The 14,967-nt window shown below is 36.5% G+C and overlaps 2 protein-coding genes across 2 annotated transcripts; both read right to left on the bottom strand.

The window, feature by feature from the left end:
- Positions 1-287: 287 nt before the first annotated feature.
- LOC127519756 (gastrula zinc finger protein XlCGF26.1-like) lies at positions 288-3,966 on the bottom strand. The gene is made up of 2 exons (XM_051907278.1): positions 3,693-3,966; positions 288-2,458 (listed from the first exon to the last, which is right to left on the bottom strand). The coding sequence occupies exon 2, from the start codon at positions 2,414-2,416 to the stop codon at positions 734-736; it is 1,683 nt and encodes a 560-aa protein (XP_051763238.1). The 5' UTR covers positions 2,417-2,458; positions 3,693-3,966; the 3' UTR covers positions 288-733.
- A 1,398-nt stretch (positions 3,967-5,364) lies between these two features.
- Positions 5,365-11,057, bottom strand: LOC127519767 (zinc finger protein 501-like). The gene is made up of 2 exons (XM_051907305.1): positions 10,774-11,057; positions 5,365-8,785 (listed from the first exon to the last, which is right to left on the bottom strand). The coding sequence occupies exons 1-2, from the start codon at positions 10,895-10,897 to the stop codon at positions 7,479-7,481; spliced, it is 1,431 nt and encodes a 476-aa protein (XP_051763265.1). The 5' UTR covers positions 10,898-11,057; the 3' UTR covers positions 5,365-7,478.
- Between the last annotated feature and the right edge of the window lie 3,910 nt (positions 11,058-14,967).

Here is a 14,967-nt window from a genome sequence, read left to right as displayed (position 1 = left end):
AAAGGTCCTCCTTCTCCACACTTGTAAACAGGGTCGGTACTTTCGCCTACGTCACACGTGACCTTTCCAATGTAATTACGATTAATAGAACTAGTGCACGATGAGAATTTGTGATTTAAAAAGTATATATATATATTTTTTTTAGAAAATGACCAATCGCTTCACTAGATGAGACTCTTATTCCTCAACTATGATCTTGTAAAGCTTTGAAGCTGCACTGAAACTGACATTTGGACCTTCAACCGCTGAACCCCGTTGAAGTCCACTATATGGAGAAAAATCCTGGAATGTTTTCCTTAATTTCTTTTCGACCTGAAGAAAGAAAGACATGAACATCTTTGATGACATGGGGGTGAGTAAATTATCAGGAAATTTTAATTCTAAAGTGAACTAATCCTTTAATCAATTAATTGGTGAAGCAACTACAAAAATCAGATGAAAGACCAAAGAATGCAGATGAATTTTGAGACATTAAGTCCATGAAACTCTGTCCACAATAATTACATTCAGCTTTAGTCCAAACAGAAGGACATCTTAGATTCGAGTCAGTTCTTCTGTACAAAACGTCTTTAGAAATATTAATTGAAGCTGGTCTTAAAGCTTAATGATGTTTTAATGAGGCTGGTTGGGACAGATCTTTATGAAAGAGAGCTTTTAGTACTCAGTGTGTTATTGGCTCACATTTGGCGAGGACGCAGCAACACACTTTAAATATGCTGGATCTGAACATGAATTACTTTAATTTCAGACAGCTGTTTCTGGTATGACGATGTAGCGATCCTAACTGAGTGAAACGTTTCCCACACTGATTACATGTAAAAGGCTTCTCTCCGGAGTGGATTTTCATGTGCGACTTAAGGGATCCTTTTAGCGTGAAACTCTTCCCGCACTGATCACATGTGTGCGGCTTCTCTCCGGTGTAGATCCTCTCATGTGTTTCTTCTCCAGTGTGAATCCTCTGGTGCTTTTTCAGTGTCTCAGCTGCAGTGAAGGTCTTCCCACATTCAAAGCACATATGATCCTTCACACCACTGTGTCTTTTCTGGTGTACTTTTAAATTACCCAGCTGACTAAAACTCTTTCCACATGAAGAACATGTGTAAGGCTTCTCCTTTGTATGAACTTTCAGGTGGACCTTCAGGTGTGCTGCCCTAGGAAATTTTTTACCACATTGATCACAGTTAAATGGTTTTTCTCCAGAGTGAATATGCAGATGTGATTTAAGAGTGTATGCATGTGTGAAACTCTTTCCACATTGATCACATTTATACGGCTTCTCTCCAGTGTGGATTTTCATGTGTGATTTAAGAGATCCTTTTAGTGTGAAACTCTTCCCACACTGATCACATGTGTGCGGCTTCTCTCCAGTGTGGATCATTTCATGATTTTTCAGAGCTCCAGACTGACTGAATCTCTTGTCACATTGTGAACACTTGTAAGGTTTTTCTCCAGAGTGAATTCTCTGGTGCCGATTCAATATAGCTGCTGTTGTAAAAGTACTTCCACAATCAAAGCACATATGATCCTTTACAATGCTGTGACTTTTCTGGTGTATTTTAAAATAATCCATTCGTGAAAAACTCTTTCCACACAAACAAACGTAAGGCTTCAGCTTTGTATGAACTTTCAGGTGCCTCTTCAGGTTTTCTGCCCTAAGAAATTTTTTCCCGCACTGATCACAGTTAAATGGTCTTTCTCCAGAATGAGAACGCAGATGTAATTTAAGAGTTTTTGCACATGCAAAACTCTTCCCACACTGATCACACGTGTACGGCTTCTCTCCAGTGTGGATTTTCAGGTGATCATTTAAGCTTCCTTTTTGTGTAAAACTTTTCCCACATTGATCACATTTATAAGGTTTCTCTCCAGTGTGGGTCCTTTCATGTCTTTTCAGATGTCCTGGCCGACTGAAACTCTTGTCACAGTATGAACACTTGTAAGGCTTTTCTCCAGTATGAATTCTTTGGTGCTCTTTCAATGTGTCAGATCTAGTAAAGGTCTGCCCACAATCAAAGCACACATGATCCTTCACACCGCTGTGTCTTTTCTGGTGTAATCTTAAATTACTCATCCGTGAAAAACTCTTTCCACACAGAGAACACACGTGACGCTTCCGCTTTGCATGAACTTTCAGGTGGACCTTCAGGGATTTTGCACTAAGAATTGTTTTGCCGCATTGATCAGCCTTAAATGGTCTTTCTCCAGAATGAGAACGCAGATGTAATTTAAGAGTGTTTGCTTGTGAAAAACTCTTCCCACACTGATCACATGTGTGCGGCTTCTCTCCCGCATGGATTTTCATGTGAGGTTTAAGACTTTTTTTGTATAGGAAACTCTTTCCACACTGAGGGCAGGTGAAAGATTTTTTAGCTCTTCCTTTCAATGAGCAACTCAAAGATTTCTCCAGTTTTGTCATGATGTTTCAGTTATTCACTCTCCTCTTTCTCCTCTAACAGGTCTAAAATAAAAGATAAAAAGGTTTAATTTTAAGAAGAAAAAAAAATTCAAAGACGGAACGTGAAGGGAAAGGACATAAAAGATGTAATAACAGAAAGTAGATAAATGCTTTGCAAAATCGACCCTTCTCAAAGACCCGCCCCTTAGTTATTTTTGCTTTGTCCGACAAGCCATGGCGCTGTCACACCACACACAATGTAAAAAATACATTGCGGAGCAAAGAGGACACTGACAACACGTTGACAGACAAGACAGAGCAGGTTACTTATGACATTAAACAAAGTCCCAGATTTCGAATTGTGTAATTTTTAAAGAAATTCGATAAAGAAAACCCGTTTTGTGGCTCTTTAATGTGTCGTGACAGATCGCTGTAGTGTCTCAGCTCAAGTGGCTAGTGAACTGATCATCTCTTAATTTATAGCATCAAATAAACATTAATGAATGAGAAGGAATGTTGTTTAAAACGCGCAAAGACGTCAATACACACTATTTTTCAAGTTCAAGTCCACCGAGGTTACTAACTCCTGACTGCTTTTTTGGACAAAATGGCGGATTTGGCGTTGTGATTGGTTAGATCGCTTGTTAATCAAACTCCCGGCGAAGGGTCAATTATGATAATTTTGATGAATTTTTATAAATTAATAGAAAAATAAAGTGTGTGTGCAGCGTACACAAAGAAACAATGACAACAGAACAAACAGAAAGCAGAATGGACAAGTAGTGGTCAACTGATATATCACCAAGGACCATAGCCTATATCGGCTGATATTTGGTATTTTTAAAATATCAGTACTGGCCGATAAGTTTTTCTGAAAACACTTGGGCTGGTTTCACAGACAGGGCTTAGCCTTAGCCAGGATTAGGCTTTCATTTAGGCCATTTAAATAGCTTTTATAAACGTTTACTAGAAAAAAACATTACTGAGACAAAACAATGGCACTAACATATTTTAAGATCTGTCAGTACAAGCTACTTTCAGTTAAAACAGCTCAAACATGCAGCTGGTCTTTATAGTTTACGATTTATGTTTCACAGTCATATCTAATTAATACATCTTTAGACATAACTATTAAACAAAGTTGCGGTATGCGAAAGTGTAGCCTATAACATTTGCTTTTATATTATTAGTGACAGAAAGGCAAACAATATAATACTTTCTAATTTACCGTAAACATTCAGCAAATATATTCAGCATCTAATCTCGGAATATATCATAAACATTTAATTTCACAAACCTTGCAGACTTAATCGAATCCAGCAGTCAGATTTTCGGAAGTGTGCATTTGTAACCGTGTGAACGTGTTTCTGTGTGTAACGGTCGGTCCGCGCGAAGTGAACCTGGACAGGAAGAGAGTTCAGTTTCACTGAAGACACAATCGACAAACTTGAAATCCTTGTGTGTGTTTAAGATCGATGGAGTTATTGCTAATGAGAGACAGAATGACAGACGCTTGCGCAACACACAGCTCGAGAGCAGCGGAGCTTTTATTATGCCCGTCGACCGCTTCCGTTACGAGATTTTCGGTTTCTGAGATTTTCGGTTTCAGTGGGTGGAGCTTACATGAATATTCACGAGTGGTCCGGACATGCAGCTCCTCGTATCTCAGTGAATTATTAAAGCGCGAACTTATGCCTAAACTACAATTGTTTATCGTTTTGTAACAGTTTATGTTTTTATTAGTTTGCACGTTTTGTGCAGTATGTCGTCCCCTGACTGAATGCAGACATTCACTTCGTGTAATGTAAGGATAAAGCAGAGCATATATATGAGCATATACATTGATTTCATTTCATTGTGCTGTTACTTTTAACCTTGCAATGCTTTAAAATTGTGTCTATTAGTTGTTATCATTTGTTGAATACATTACCTGCTGCCATAACACCTGAAATAAACCTGTAAATGTATCTGTGGACATTATATATATATAATTTTTTTTTGTAACATACTGGTGTGATGATCCATATGATGTTTAACTTACCCTGTTCCAAGCAATATCCAACATTCTCCATGTTCTCTGGCTGTGAACTGTATGCTGTCTGGTTGTAAAAGTCACACAGTGCTAAAAATGTTGCTGAAATCTCATCTTTCTTTTTTTTTTTTTTTTACAAACAAATGTAAATTTACAAATTAAAATTATCACAAGGTTTAAGGTTCCACTTGCACTGTGAAACCAAAAACTCCAGAACACCTGAAAGATTTACTGATTTCCAATAGAAGAGCAGATATAGAGTATTCTTAAATACATTAACCTTCTACCACTTAATTTATTTATTGCAATGCTCTTCTGTTACCTTACCTTTTGAAGCTTTAAAACTGTGTCATCCCTCTGGGAATTACTGAAATAATGTCCACAACCATATCAGTTATCAACCATATCAACCACAAACATTTTGCACCCTGTTACTCTCTGTCATCTGTTCGTTCTTTCTTTGCACAGTGTGTACATGATAACACATTGATGTTCATTGATACAAATGCATGATCTTAATGAACAACAAACACTCATTCAACATTTTTTCAAGACAAAGTTTCATAAACATGTATGTTCTTAATTGGGTTCAATTAGAATAGCACTTTTGACTTTTATTGAGCAAGGATGCATTAAATTGATCAAAAATGACACATGAAGACATTTTACAGAAGATTTCCATTTCAAATAAATGCTGTTCTTCTGAACTTGCTATTCATAATGAATCTTGAAAACACTGTAAAGTGGATTCCACACTTCATTAAGCAGCACAACCATTTTCAACTGTGATAATAATGAGAAGAAAAAAAAAAACATTTTGAAATATATTCAAACAGAAAACAGTTGGTAAAAATATTTCATAATATTAGTGTTTTTTTTTTTTTTATCAGATAAATGCAGCATGGTAAATATAAACATAAAAAACGTTACTAATACCCAACTTTTGAACAGTATTGTATATATTAGTTTATCAAAACAAGCACAAGCACACTTATTAATCAAAACATTTTTAAAATATATATTTTACATCATTTTGACAGTATGCATATTTGTAAATAAAATTATGTAAACATCAATCTGGTTGCTGTAAAAAGACATGAAGTACTTTTCTCATTTACAGTAGTTGAACCAAATGTAATTTTTACACTTTTGCCCATACAATTTTGTTCAATTTTACTTGTGTATTAAAGCAGCTCATTCATGCTCGTGTATGGTATTAAGTTATTTGGCTTATATTTACAAAATGAACAAGAATTTAAGAACAATCACACCAGGACAGATTAAAAAAAGTGTTAGTCTACATCATACAGGTTTATTTCAATTATTGCATTCAACAAATATAAGAATTAGTAAAACAGTTTTAAAGCATCATAAAGTACAAAGGAAGAGCAAGAGGAAGAGGCTTTACCCTAATTGAATGCCTGCAATCATTCAGTCAGGGATGACTGCACAAAACGTGCAAACTAATAAAACAAACGGTTACGAAACGATAAACAGTTAAAGTTAAGGCATATGTTCATGCAACGCTGAAACTATTTACCTTTTTGAAATAATCCATTAAACCTGCTGAGATACAAGGAGGAGCTGAAATAAAATACTCAGTTCTACGCGCATGTCCGGGAAACTCGTGAATATTCATGTAGCCTATGCTCCGCCCACTGGAACTGAAAATCTTAGAAACCAAATATCTTGTAACTGGTCAAGAATATCTGGGTTACCCCAGTGCTGTTTATCATACTAGATACATTTGAGTGAGTTGAAAGTACTGGTTATAATGCTACTCTGTGCGTTCGCTCGGCAGCTGCTATGAGACACTTGTTGCACGCTGCAGTAAGCTAGATCGATATTAGAATATAATATTAATAAATACTGGATGGCTTGTGCTGCTGAATGGCATGCAATTAATTTTAAAATATATTGTATGATGAATAAAATGCTGTATTACTATTACTGCAAACTAAGTTGCATCTGATTCTTGACAAAATAGTGTTGTCTCTGACGCACGGTAAAAACATGGTAAATCAAGAAAACGAGTACAGTACCAGTGTTGAGCTATATGATTAGTTTTCTGTTTGTATAAATGTATACAGTTGGTCACCTGTCTAAACACATAATATATTTAGGCATCTGTGGTATTTCCATGGTTTATACGGAAGTAAAACCGGAAATCGAGGGTAACGCGGGTATGACGTCATTGACAGGTGATGGGTCGGGGCACTAAAATTGCTCATTTCTCTGGATTTAAACATTCTTGGAAACATTTGAACTAAACCAATGAACACAAATGAACTAAACATATAACACAGTTTTAGTGTTTTAAAGGGTTAGTTCACCCAAAAATGACATTTCTGTCATTAATTACTCACACTCATGTCGTTCCACACCCGTAAGACCTTCGTTCATCTTCGGAAAACAAATTAAGACATTTTTGATGTAATCCGAGAGGTTTTTCTATCCTCTATAGACAGCAATTTAACCACCACTTTCAAGGTCCAGAAAGGTATTAAAGACATTGTTAAAATAGTCCACATGACTGTAGTGGTTCAACTTTAATGTTATGAAGGGACGAGAATACTTTTGTGCACAAAAATAACGACTTTATTCAACAATATCTTCTCTTCTTTGTCTTAAATTAATTTTTTGTGAAACTCCTAACATATATTTGTGGATCTCATTCTATTTTTTGTGCATAATTGCATTTGATTATTTTTTTGTGAATCTCTTTACATTTATTTGTGGATTATAATCTATTTATTTGGAATAATGGAACAATTCTATCTCCATATAAGTTACTGCTGTGTAGAAAGACCAGATCTGCCAAAATCAAAAATAATTCATATATAGCATTGATGCTTTCACTCGATCTTCAACCAGAAGGAGCTGGATAATTAAGACTACACAATAATTAAGCAGCCCACATCACTTTTATTACATGCTCAACTAAACGTCAGCAGTGCAGGCAGCGTCTCAATGTTCGGCAACAGTATACCACATTTGTTTTTAGTATGACGCAGTAGAGAACCTGAGAGAGTTAAACTCTTCCCACACTGATCACGTATGCGGCTTTTCTCCAGTGTGGATCTTCTCATGTCTTTTCAGGTTTCCTGACTGCCTGAATCTCTTGTCACAGTATGAACACTTGTAAGGTTTTTCTCCAGTGTGAATTTTCTGGTGCTGTTTCAATACGGCATCTGTAAAAAAGGTCTTCCCACAATCAAAGCACATGTGATTCTTCACACCTGTGTGACTTTTCTGGTGTATTTTTAAAGTACCCATCTGAGTAAAGCTCTTTCCACACAAAGAACACATGTAAGGCTTCTCCTTTGTGTGAACTTTCAGGTGGATCTTCAGGGATGATGATGAAAAATATGATTTACCACATTGATCACAGGTAAATGGTCTTTCTCCAGAGTGAGAACGCAGATGTAATTTAAGAGTGTTAGAATGTGTGAAACTCTTCCCACATTGATCACATGTGTACGGCTTCACTCCAGTGTGGATTTTCATGTGTGACTTAAGGGTTCCTTTTTCTTTAAAACTTTTCCCACATTGATCACATGTGTGCGGCTTCTCTTCAGTATGGGTCCTCTCATGTGTTTTCAGATTTCCTGACAGACTGAAACTCTTGTCACAGTGTGAACACTTGTAAGGTTTTTCTCCAGTGTGAATTCTCTGGTGCTGTTTCAATATGTCAGATCTAGTAAAGGTCTTCCCACAATCAAAGCACATATGATCCTTCACACCACAGTGTGTTTTCTGGTGTATTTTAAAATAACCCCGCTTTGAATAACTCTTTCCACACAAAGAACACATGTAAGGCTTCTCCTTTGTATGGACCTTCAGGTGGTCCTTCAGGTTATCTGCCCTAAGAAATGTTTTACCGCATTGATCACAGTTAAATGATCTTTCTCCAGAGTGAGAGCACAGATATAGTTTAGGACAGTTTGCTTGTGCAAAATTCTTCCCGCATTGATCACATGTGTGCGGTTTCTCTCCAGCATGGATCCTCTCATGTCTTTTCAGATGTTGTGACTGACTGAATCTCTTGTCACATTGTGAACACTTGTAAGGTTTTTCTCCAGTGTGAATTCTCTGGTGCCGATGCAATACAGCAGCTGTGGCAAAAGTACTCCCACACTGATCACACGTGTGCGGCTTCTCTCCACTATGAGTTCTCATGTGACGTTTAAGACTATGTTTGTATGAGAATCTTTTTCCACACTGAGGGCAGGTGATATATTTGATGGCTCTTCTTTCTACACATTTACTTTCAGTCTGTGAGCAAGTTTCTGCAGTTTTGACATGACATTTCTCCTCCACTTCATTCAGTTCTTCACTCTCCCCATCTTCTTCCAGGTCTAAAATGAAAGAAACAAAAATGTAATTTGAAGTCACACATAAAAAATATCAAAAACAGAAATGTGAAGGCCAAGGACATTTGCTATGATTTCTGTACAAAATAATTGGTATGATGAGTTTTTAAAATAATTTAATTATATGTGATTTAATCTCTTCCAACTCTAGCAACTACCCTGATTTGTAATAGCAAATTAGAGGTAAAAAAGTTAAATAAGTCTCATTACCATTACATGTAATCAAGGTGTCACATATGAATCAGTAATGACTAAATGCAGAGGAATGTCTAAAAAAGACATTATTAAAACATAATGTGCACATGCTATTTGTGGGTAAATACTTAAGCAGCCATTATCATTCATTTGAGGGTAAACACAGAGTAAAGAATCACACCAAGAATGATAGGTTAACTATAAAGCTTAAAAACCCTTTCTAAATTTAAAAGAAGAAGGGACATGAGAAACACTGGGGTATTTATACACAACAGGTGATTGGCAAACAAGACACACATGGGAACAATCAAGAACTAATCAACAAGAAAAACTACAAAGAACTACAAAACATGACACAAGACAGGAAATAAGACAAAAGTCCTTACAGCAGACAGAGGAACACAGGCTGGGATCATGACAGATAACATTACAGAGGAACAATATTCCAGAATTAACTTTTTCAGGTGATAAACGATTAAAACATTGACAATCTAGCAGAATTCACCAGATTTTATAGAGCTCTAGTGCACATGCTCAGCGTCATATCCAGAGGTTGTGTTTGGGAAATAGATGTATGAGTGCTGCCAGCATTGCTGCAGAGGTTGAAGGGGTGGGGGTCAGCCTGTCAGTGATCAGACCATACGCCGCACACTGCATCAAATTGGTCTGCATGGCTGTCGTCTCAGAAGGAAGCCTCTTCTAAAGATGATGCACAAGAAAGCCTGCAAACAGTTTGCTGAAGACAAGCAGACTAAGGACATGGATTACTGGAACCATATCCTGTGTTCTGATGAGACCAAGATAAACTTATTTGGTTCAGATGGTGTCAAGCGTGTGTAGCGGCAACCAGGTGAGGAGTACAAAGACAAGTGTGTCTTGCCTACAGTCAAGCATGGTGGTGGGAGTGTCATGGTCTGGGGCTGCATGAGTGCTGCCGGCACTGGGGAGCTACAGTTCATTGAGGGAACCATGAATGCCAACATGTACTGTGACATACTGAAGCAGAGCATGATCCCCTCCCTTCAGAGACTGGGCCGCAGGGTAGTATTCCAACATAATAACGACCCCAAACACTCCTCCAAGACGACCACTGCCTTGCTAAAGAATGTCTCCAGACCTAAACCCTATTGAGCATCTGTGGGGTATCCTCAAACAGAAGGTGGAGGAGCGCAAAGTCTCTAACATCCGCCAGCTCCGTGATGTCGTCATGGAGGAGTGGAAGAGGACTCCAGTAGCAACCTGTGAAGCTCTGGTGAACTCCATGCCCAAGAGGGTTAAGGCAGTGCTGGAAAATAATGGTGGCCACACAAAATATTGACACTTTGGGCACAATTTGGACATTTTCACTTAGGGTTGTACTCACTTTTGTGGCCAGCGGTTTAGACATTAATGGCTGTGTGTTGAGTTATTTTGAGGGGACAGCAAATTTACACTGTTATACAAGCTGTACACTCACTACTTTACATTGTAGCAAAGTGTCATTTCTTCAGTGTTGTCACATGAAAAGATATAATAAAATATTTACAAAAATGTTAGGGGTGTACTCACTTCTGTGAGATCAGTTACTTTAGGTTTTATATAGGCATTTTTCTACTGAGCATATTTTAACTTTGGCTATAATCAATTTCCATATGAAAGCATCTCACGTTTACGTAAAGGCCATTATAATGATTGGATAGGCTTCGTTATACTAACGGACAGTCTGTTGAACTGCTTTAAGTTTTATAACCTTCATGTTTCACAGCATCATTAATGAAAAACAAAGAATAAACACCAACCTCTCTGTTCTTCAGTATCTTTTTGTTTCACTATGAATGGTTCTGGATCACTCTTGTTCTCGCTGTAATCTTCAATAAACTCCATCTTTACAGGTTTCTGCTCTTCCTCATAGTCTGAATGCATGGCTTTACTTGTATATTGTGATCGTTTTTTTTTTTTTTTTTTATTATTATAATTTTGTTAAAACTGATTCGTGATGCTTCAAGAACGCAAATCTCTTGTTTTGAATGGCAGTTCGGAGCGCGTCTTTTCGTCTTCTTCGATGTTTTTGGCATCTTGGTAAACCAACATAAACTGTGCATTTCCGCCACCCACTGGTCTGGAGTGTGGCGCACACATTGCAATAGTTGAGTATAATAAGGGGATAAAGAGAGAAAAAAACGTAAGTTGTGGTTTCTGCTTTCTTACTGACAATTCTTCAAAGGACCAGGGAAACACTGTAAGGCTGGTTTTCCTTTTTGTAAGGCTGGTAACAGACTTAAGAAACACTTTCAGCATGATTGTGTAAAATCCCAGTTCATCCATTATTTCCTCAAAAGAAATATTAAAGTGAAAGCACTCACCCATAAGTTATTATGGGAATTACAATTTTCAAGAGTCTCTTTTCTGAGTTTATTACATGGAATATAAAATTACTCCTACCACACCACTGACATTTAACTGTTTTCCCCATCATCAATTTTCATACTGTTTGCTGTCTCTCTAAAAACACCAACAGACTTCCATCACTTAACAGTTTTGCACATTCACTATGCCTAACTTAGCCTTCAATATATCAGTAAGTTTTAAAGGATCTTGGGATACTGGCGATTCAATCCCTTTTTGAGGGACAGTTAATAATATAGACAGACTATAATAGCTACTACAAACCCAGAAATCTCATTAATTCTCAGTCATGTTTGGGCAAAAATATAGTTTATTAGACATTAAAAGATTCAAAAGATGAAAAACTTACTAAAACTTTTTTCATTTTGTTTTTTTATCTTCAGATATGGACATATGGACAAAGAAATATAGGCTACCACAATTAAAAAAACCCAATTAATAAAAAAAATATAAAAATAGGGATATACAAACATAGCAGGCACATTCAAATATCATATAATATATATTACAAACACAGTTTCTAGAAAAACACATTTAGTACCATTACTAAATCTGAGAAACATTATTACTCAGGCAGTCGTGGGAGGTGTCCAATATCTAACAAAGCACATATAACTAAGATATATCTTTTTAAGAAACATGAAATAAGTATACATAATCTTGGAGAATACTACATATGTAATAAATGAAACAGAATAAAACATTAACATAATAAGTAACAGTAAATGATTAAACACTTGAATATGAATATTTGATGGAGATTAAAATATGAATTCAAAGATTTTTAATCACTAAGGAACAAATTAAAAACACAGATAGGAAAAATATTAATTAAGGAACTCATAATAAACTTTTGACAGTTTAGATGCACCAGCCCCCATTAACATTTAGGCAGACATCTATATAGAAATTTAGAAAAGAACATATGAAGAAATACCACAACTAAAAAAATACTGTAAAAAAAATAATTGTAAGAATAAAAAATAAAAGCATAAATACAGAAAAACACACATCTGAAACCAGTTCTATGTCTGTGTAATTCCCTCAAATTGGGTTTAATTTAATTTATAATACAGACAGTTCTGGTCCTTGATTCTGATTGGTTGGTTAAACCACTTTGAAGTGTACAAAGCACAGTGAACTGCTCAACGCTGAGTGACCAGTGTTGGGGACAGTTACTTTTAAAAGTAATGCATTACAATATTGCATTACTCCCTAAAAAAGTAACTAATTGCGTTACTTCATTACTTTCTATGAAAAGTAATGCGTTACATTACTTTTGCGTTACTTTTTCTCACCTGGGCTGGGCTTGCTTGTTTTTTTTTTTTAATAACAACAAATACAGTTCTATTTTTGGCAAATGTTAAGGCCCTTTCACACCAAAAGTGAAATGAATAAACCTCAGGCTGAAGGAAATTCAGATTTACGCCTTTCAGCTGTGCTGCTATTCTGGATTAAAAAAAAAAGGCAGCAGGATACAGGAGATGGAAATTCAACACTCTTATTTCTAAATCTAATCTAAAGTAATTTTTTGCTTATTAGTATGGTTGAATTAGATCATTGAAGATCAGCAGCAAAGACATTGGTTAATAAATTGAGATTAAATACATATTTGTGTAATTTAATATAGTTAATTATTACAGGTTTGTATAAAATTCTGATATTGCATTTCACTGTTTTTATTCATTTTGAGGAATACTGAATGTTTTTGTGCAAGTGAGGTAAGTAAATGCATGTTAACATTTAGTCTAGAACTACAATCATGTTCACGCAGCGCACACAACACCTCTGACCTCAACATGGGGACAGGAGAGCTGCCTGTCAGTCAATAAATGTGAAAAAGTAACTTGCATTACTTATTTGAAAAAGTAACTTAGATATTTTGTTGTAAACTACAAACCCGATTCCAAAAAAGTTGGGACACTGTACAAATTGTGAATGAAAAAGGAATGCAGTAATTTACAAATCTCATAAACTTGTATTTTATTCACAATAGAATATAGATAACATATCAAATGTTGAAAGTGAGACATTTTGAAATGTCATGCCAAATATTGGCTCATTTTGGATTTCATGAGAGCTACACATTCCAAAAAAAGTTGGGACAGGTAGCAATAAGAGGCCGGAAAAGTTAAATGTACATATAAGGAACAGCTGGAGGACCAATTTGCAACTTATTAGGTCAATTGGCAACATGATTGGGTATAAAAAGAGCCTCTCAGAGTGGCAGTGTCTCTCAGAAGTCAAGATGGGCAGAGGATCACCAATTCCCCCAATGCTGCGGCGAAAAATAGTGGAACAATATCAGAAAGGAGTTTCTCAGACAAAAATTGCAAAGAGTTTGAAGTTATCATCATCTACAGTGCATAATATCATCCAAAGATTCAGAGAATCTGGAACAATCTCTGTGCGTAAGGGTCAAGGCTGGAAAACCATACTGGATGCCCGTGATCTTCGGGCCCTTAGGCGGCACTGCATCACATACAGGAATGCTGCTGTAATGGAAATCACAACAATCAAGTTAAGATGATTTTTTGGTCACTCGTTTCGGCTAGTTAGGACAGGATTTTGTGGAAGAAACAACTCTTACTACTCGACGTGTTACGTTTGAACCTAAAAGTTCTGGATCTGAACAGGAACTATGATTTCAAACATTATGAGTGAGCAGAGAAGCTCATGTATTTCTCACACGAAGTGAAATGGCTTCTGTTCAGTGTGGATGCTCTTGAGTATTTTCAGTTGTCCTGATGGACTGAATTTCTTGTCACAGTGTGAACACTTGTAAGTTTTTTTTTTTTCTCCAAAGTGAATTCTCTGGTGACGTTTTGTCAGCTGTAGCAAATGTCTTTTCACACTGGTATGTGTTTTCTTGTGTATTTTAAGAGCGCTCAGTCCTGTAAAAGTTTTTTCACATGCAGAACATGTGTAAGGCTTCTCCTTTGTATGAACTTTCTTGTGCTTCTTTCTTTCTCCAGAATGAGAACACAGATGTAATTTCAAAGCTCGAACACTTCTGAAACTCTTCCTGCACTTATTGCAAGTGTGCAGCTTCTCTCCCGTGTGGATTTCCATGTGATCATTAGGGGGTTCTTTTTTGTGTGCAGCTTCTTTTCTGGTGCTTATTCAGTTCACCCTCTCCAAAATAGGTTTTTCTACACACATAGCACACATAATTCTTCACACCGCTGTGTCTTTTCTAGTGTAATTTTAAAGTACTCAGCTGTAAAAACCCCTTTCCACACAGAGAGCACATGTGAAGCTTCTCCTTTGTATGAACGTTCAGGTGCTTCTTCAGGGAATCTGCTCAAATAAAATTTTTACCGCATTGATCACAGTTAAATGTTTTTTCTCTAGAATGAGAACGCAGATGTACTCTAAAAGAATCTCCCAATCTGAAACTCTTCCCACACTGATCACATGTGTGCGGCTTCTCTCCAGTGTGGATCCTCATGTGATCCTTAAGGACTCTTTTTTGTGCAAAACTCTTCCCACATTGATCACAAGTGTGCGGCTTCTCTCCAGTGTGGATTTTTATGTGATTCATAAAGCGTCCTTTTTGTATAAAACTTCCTTTTTTGCTTTAATAT

Source organism: Ctenopharyngodon idella, chromosome 10 (genome assembly GCF_019924925.1).
Source record: "Ctenopharyngodon idella isolate HZGC_01 chromosome 10, HZGC01, whole genome shotgun sequence".
NCBI classification, from domain to species: domain Eukaryota; kingdom Metazoa; phylum Chordata; class Actinopteri; order Cypriniformes; family Xenocyprididae; genus Ctenopharyngodon; species Ctenopharyngodon idella.
The sequence above is the reverse complement of the archived record's forward strand: the minus strand, read 5'-3'. Positions and strand labels throughout refer to the sequence as shown.

Bases quoted from the DNA above. Each gene is read 5' to 3' on its own strand.
- LOC127519756 (XM_051907278.1), bottom strand. From the start codon at position 2,416: ATGACAAAACTGGAGAAATCTTTGAGTTGCTCATTGAAAGGAAGAGCT.
- LOC127519767 (XM_051907305.1), bottom strand. From the start codon at position 10,897: ATGCATTCAGACTATGAGGAAGAGCAGAAACCTGTAAAGATGGAGTTT. The intron at 8,786-10,773 runs GTTGGTGTTTAT...CTTTCATTTTAG, and splicing joins AGATACTGAAGAACAGAGAG to ACCTGGAAGAAGATGGGGAG.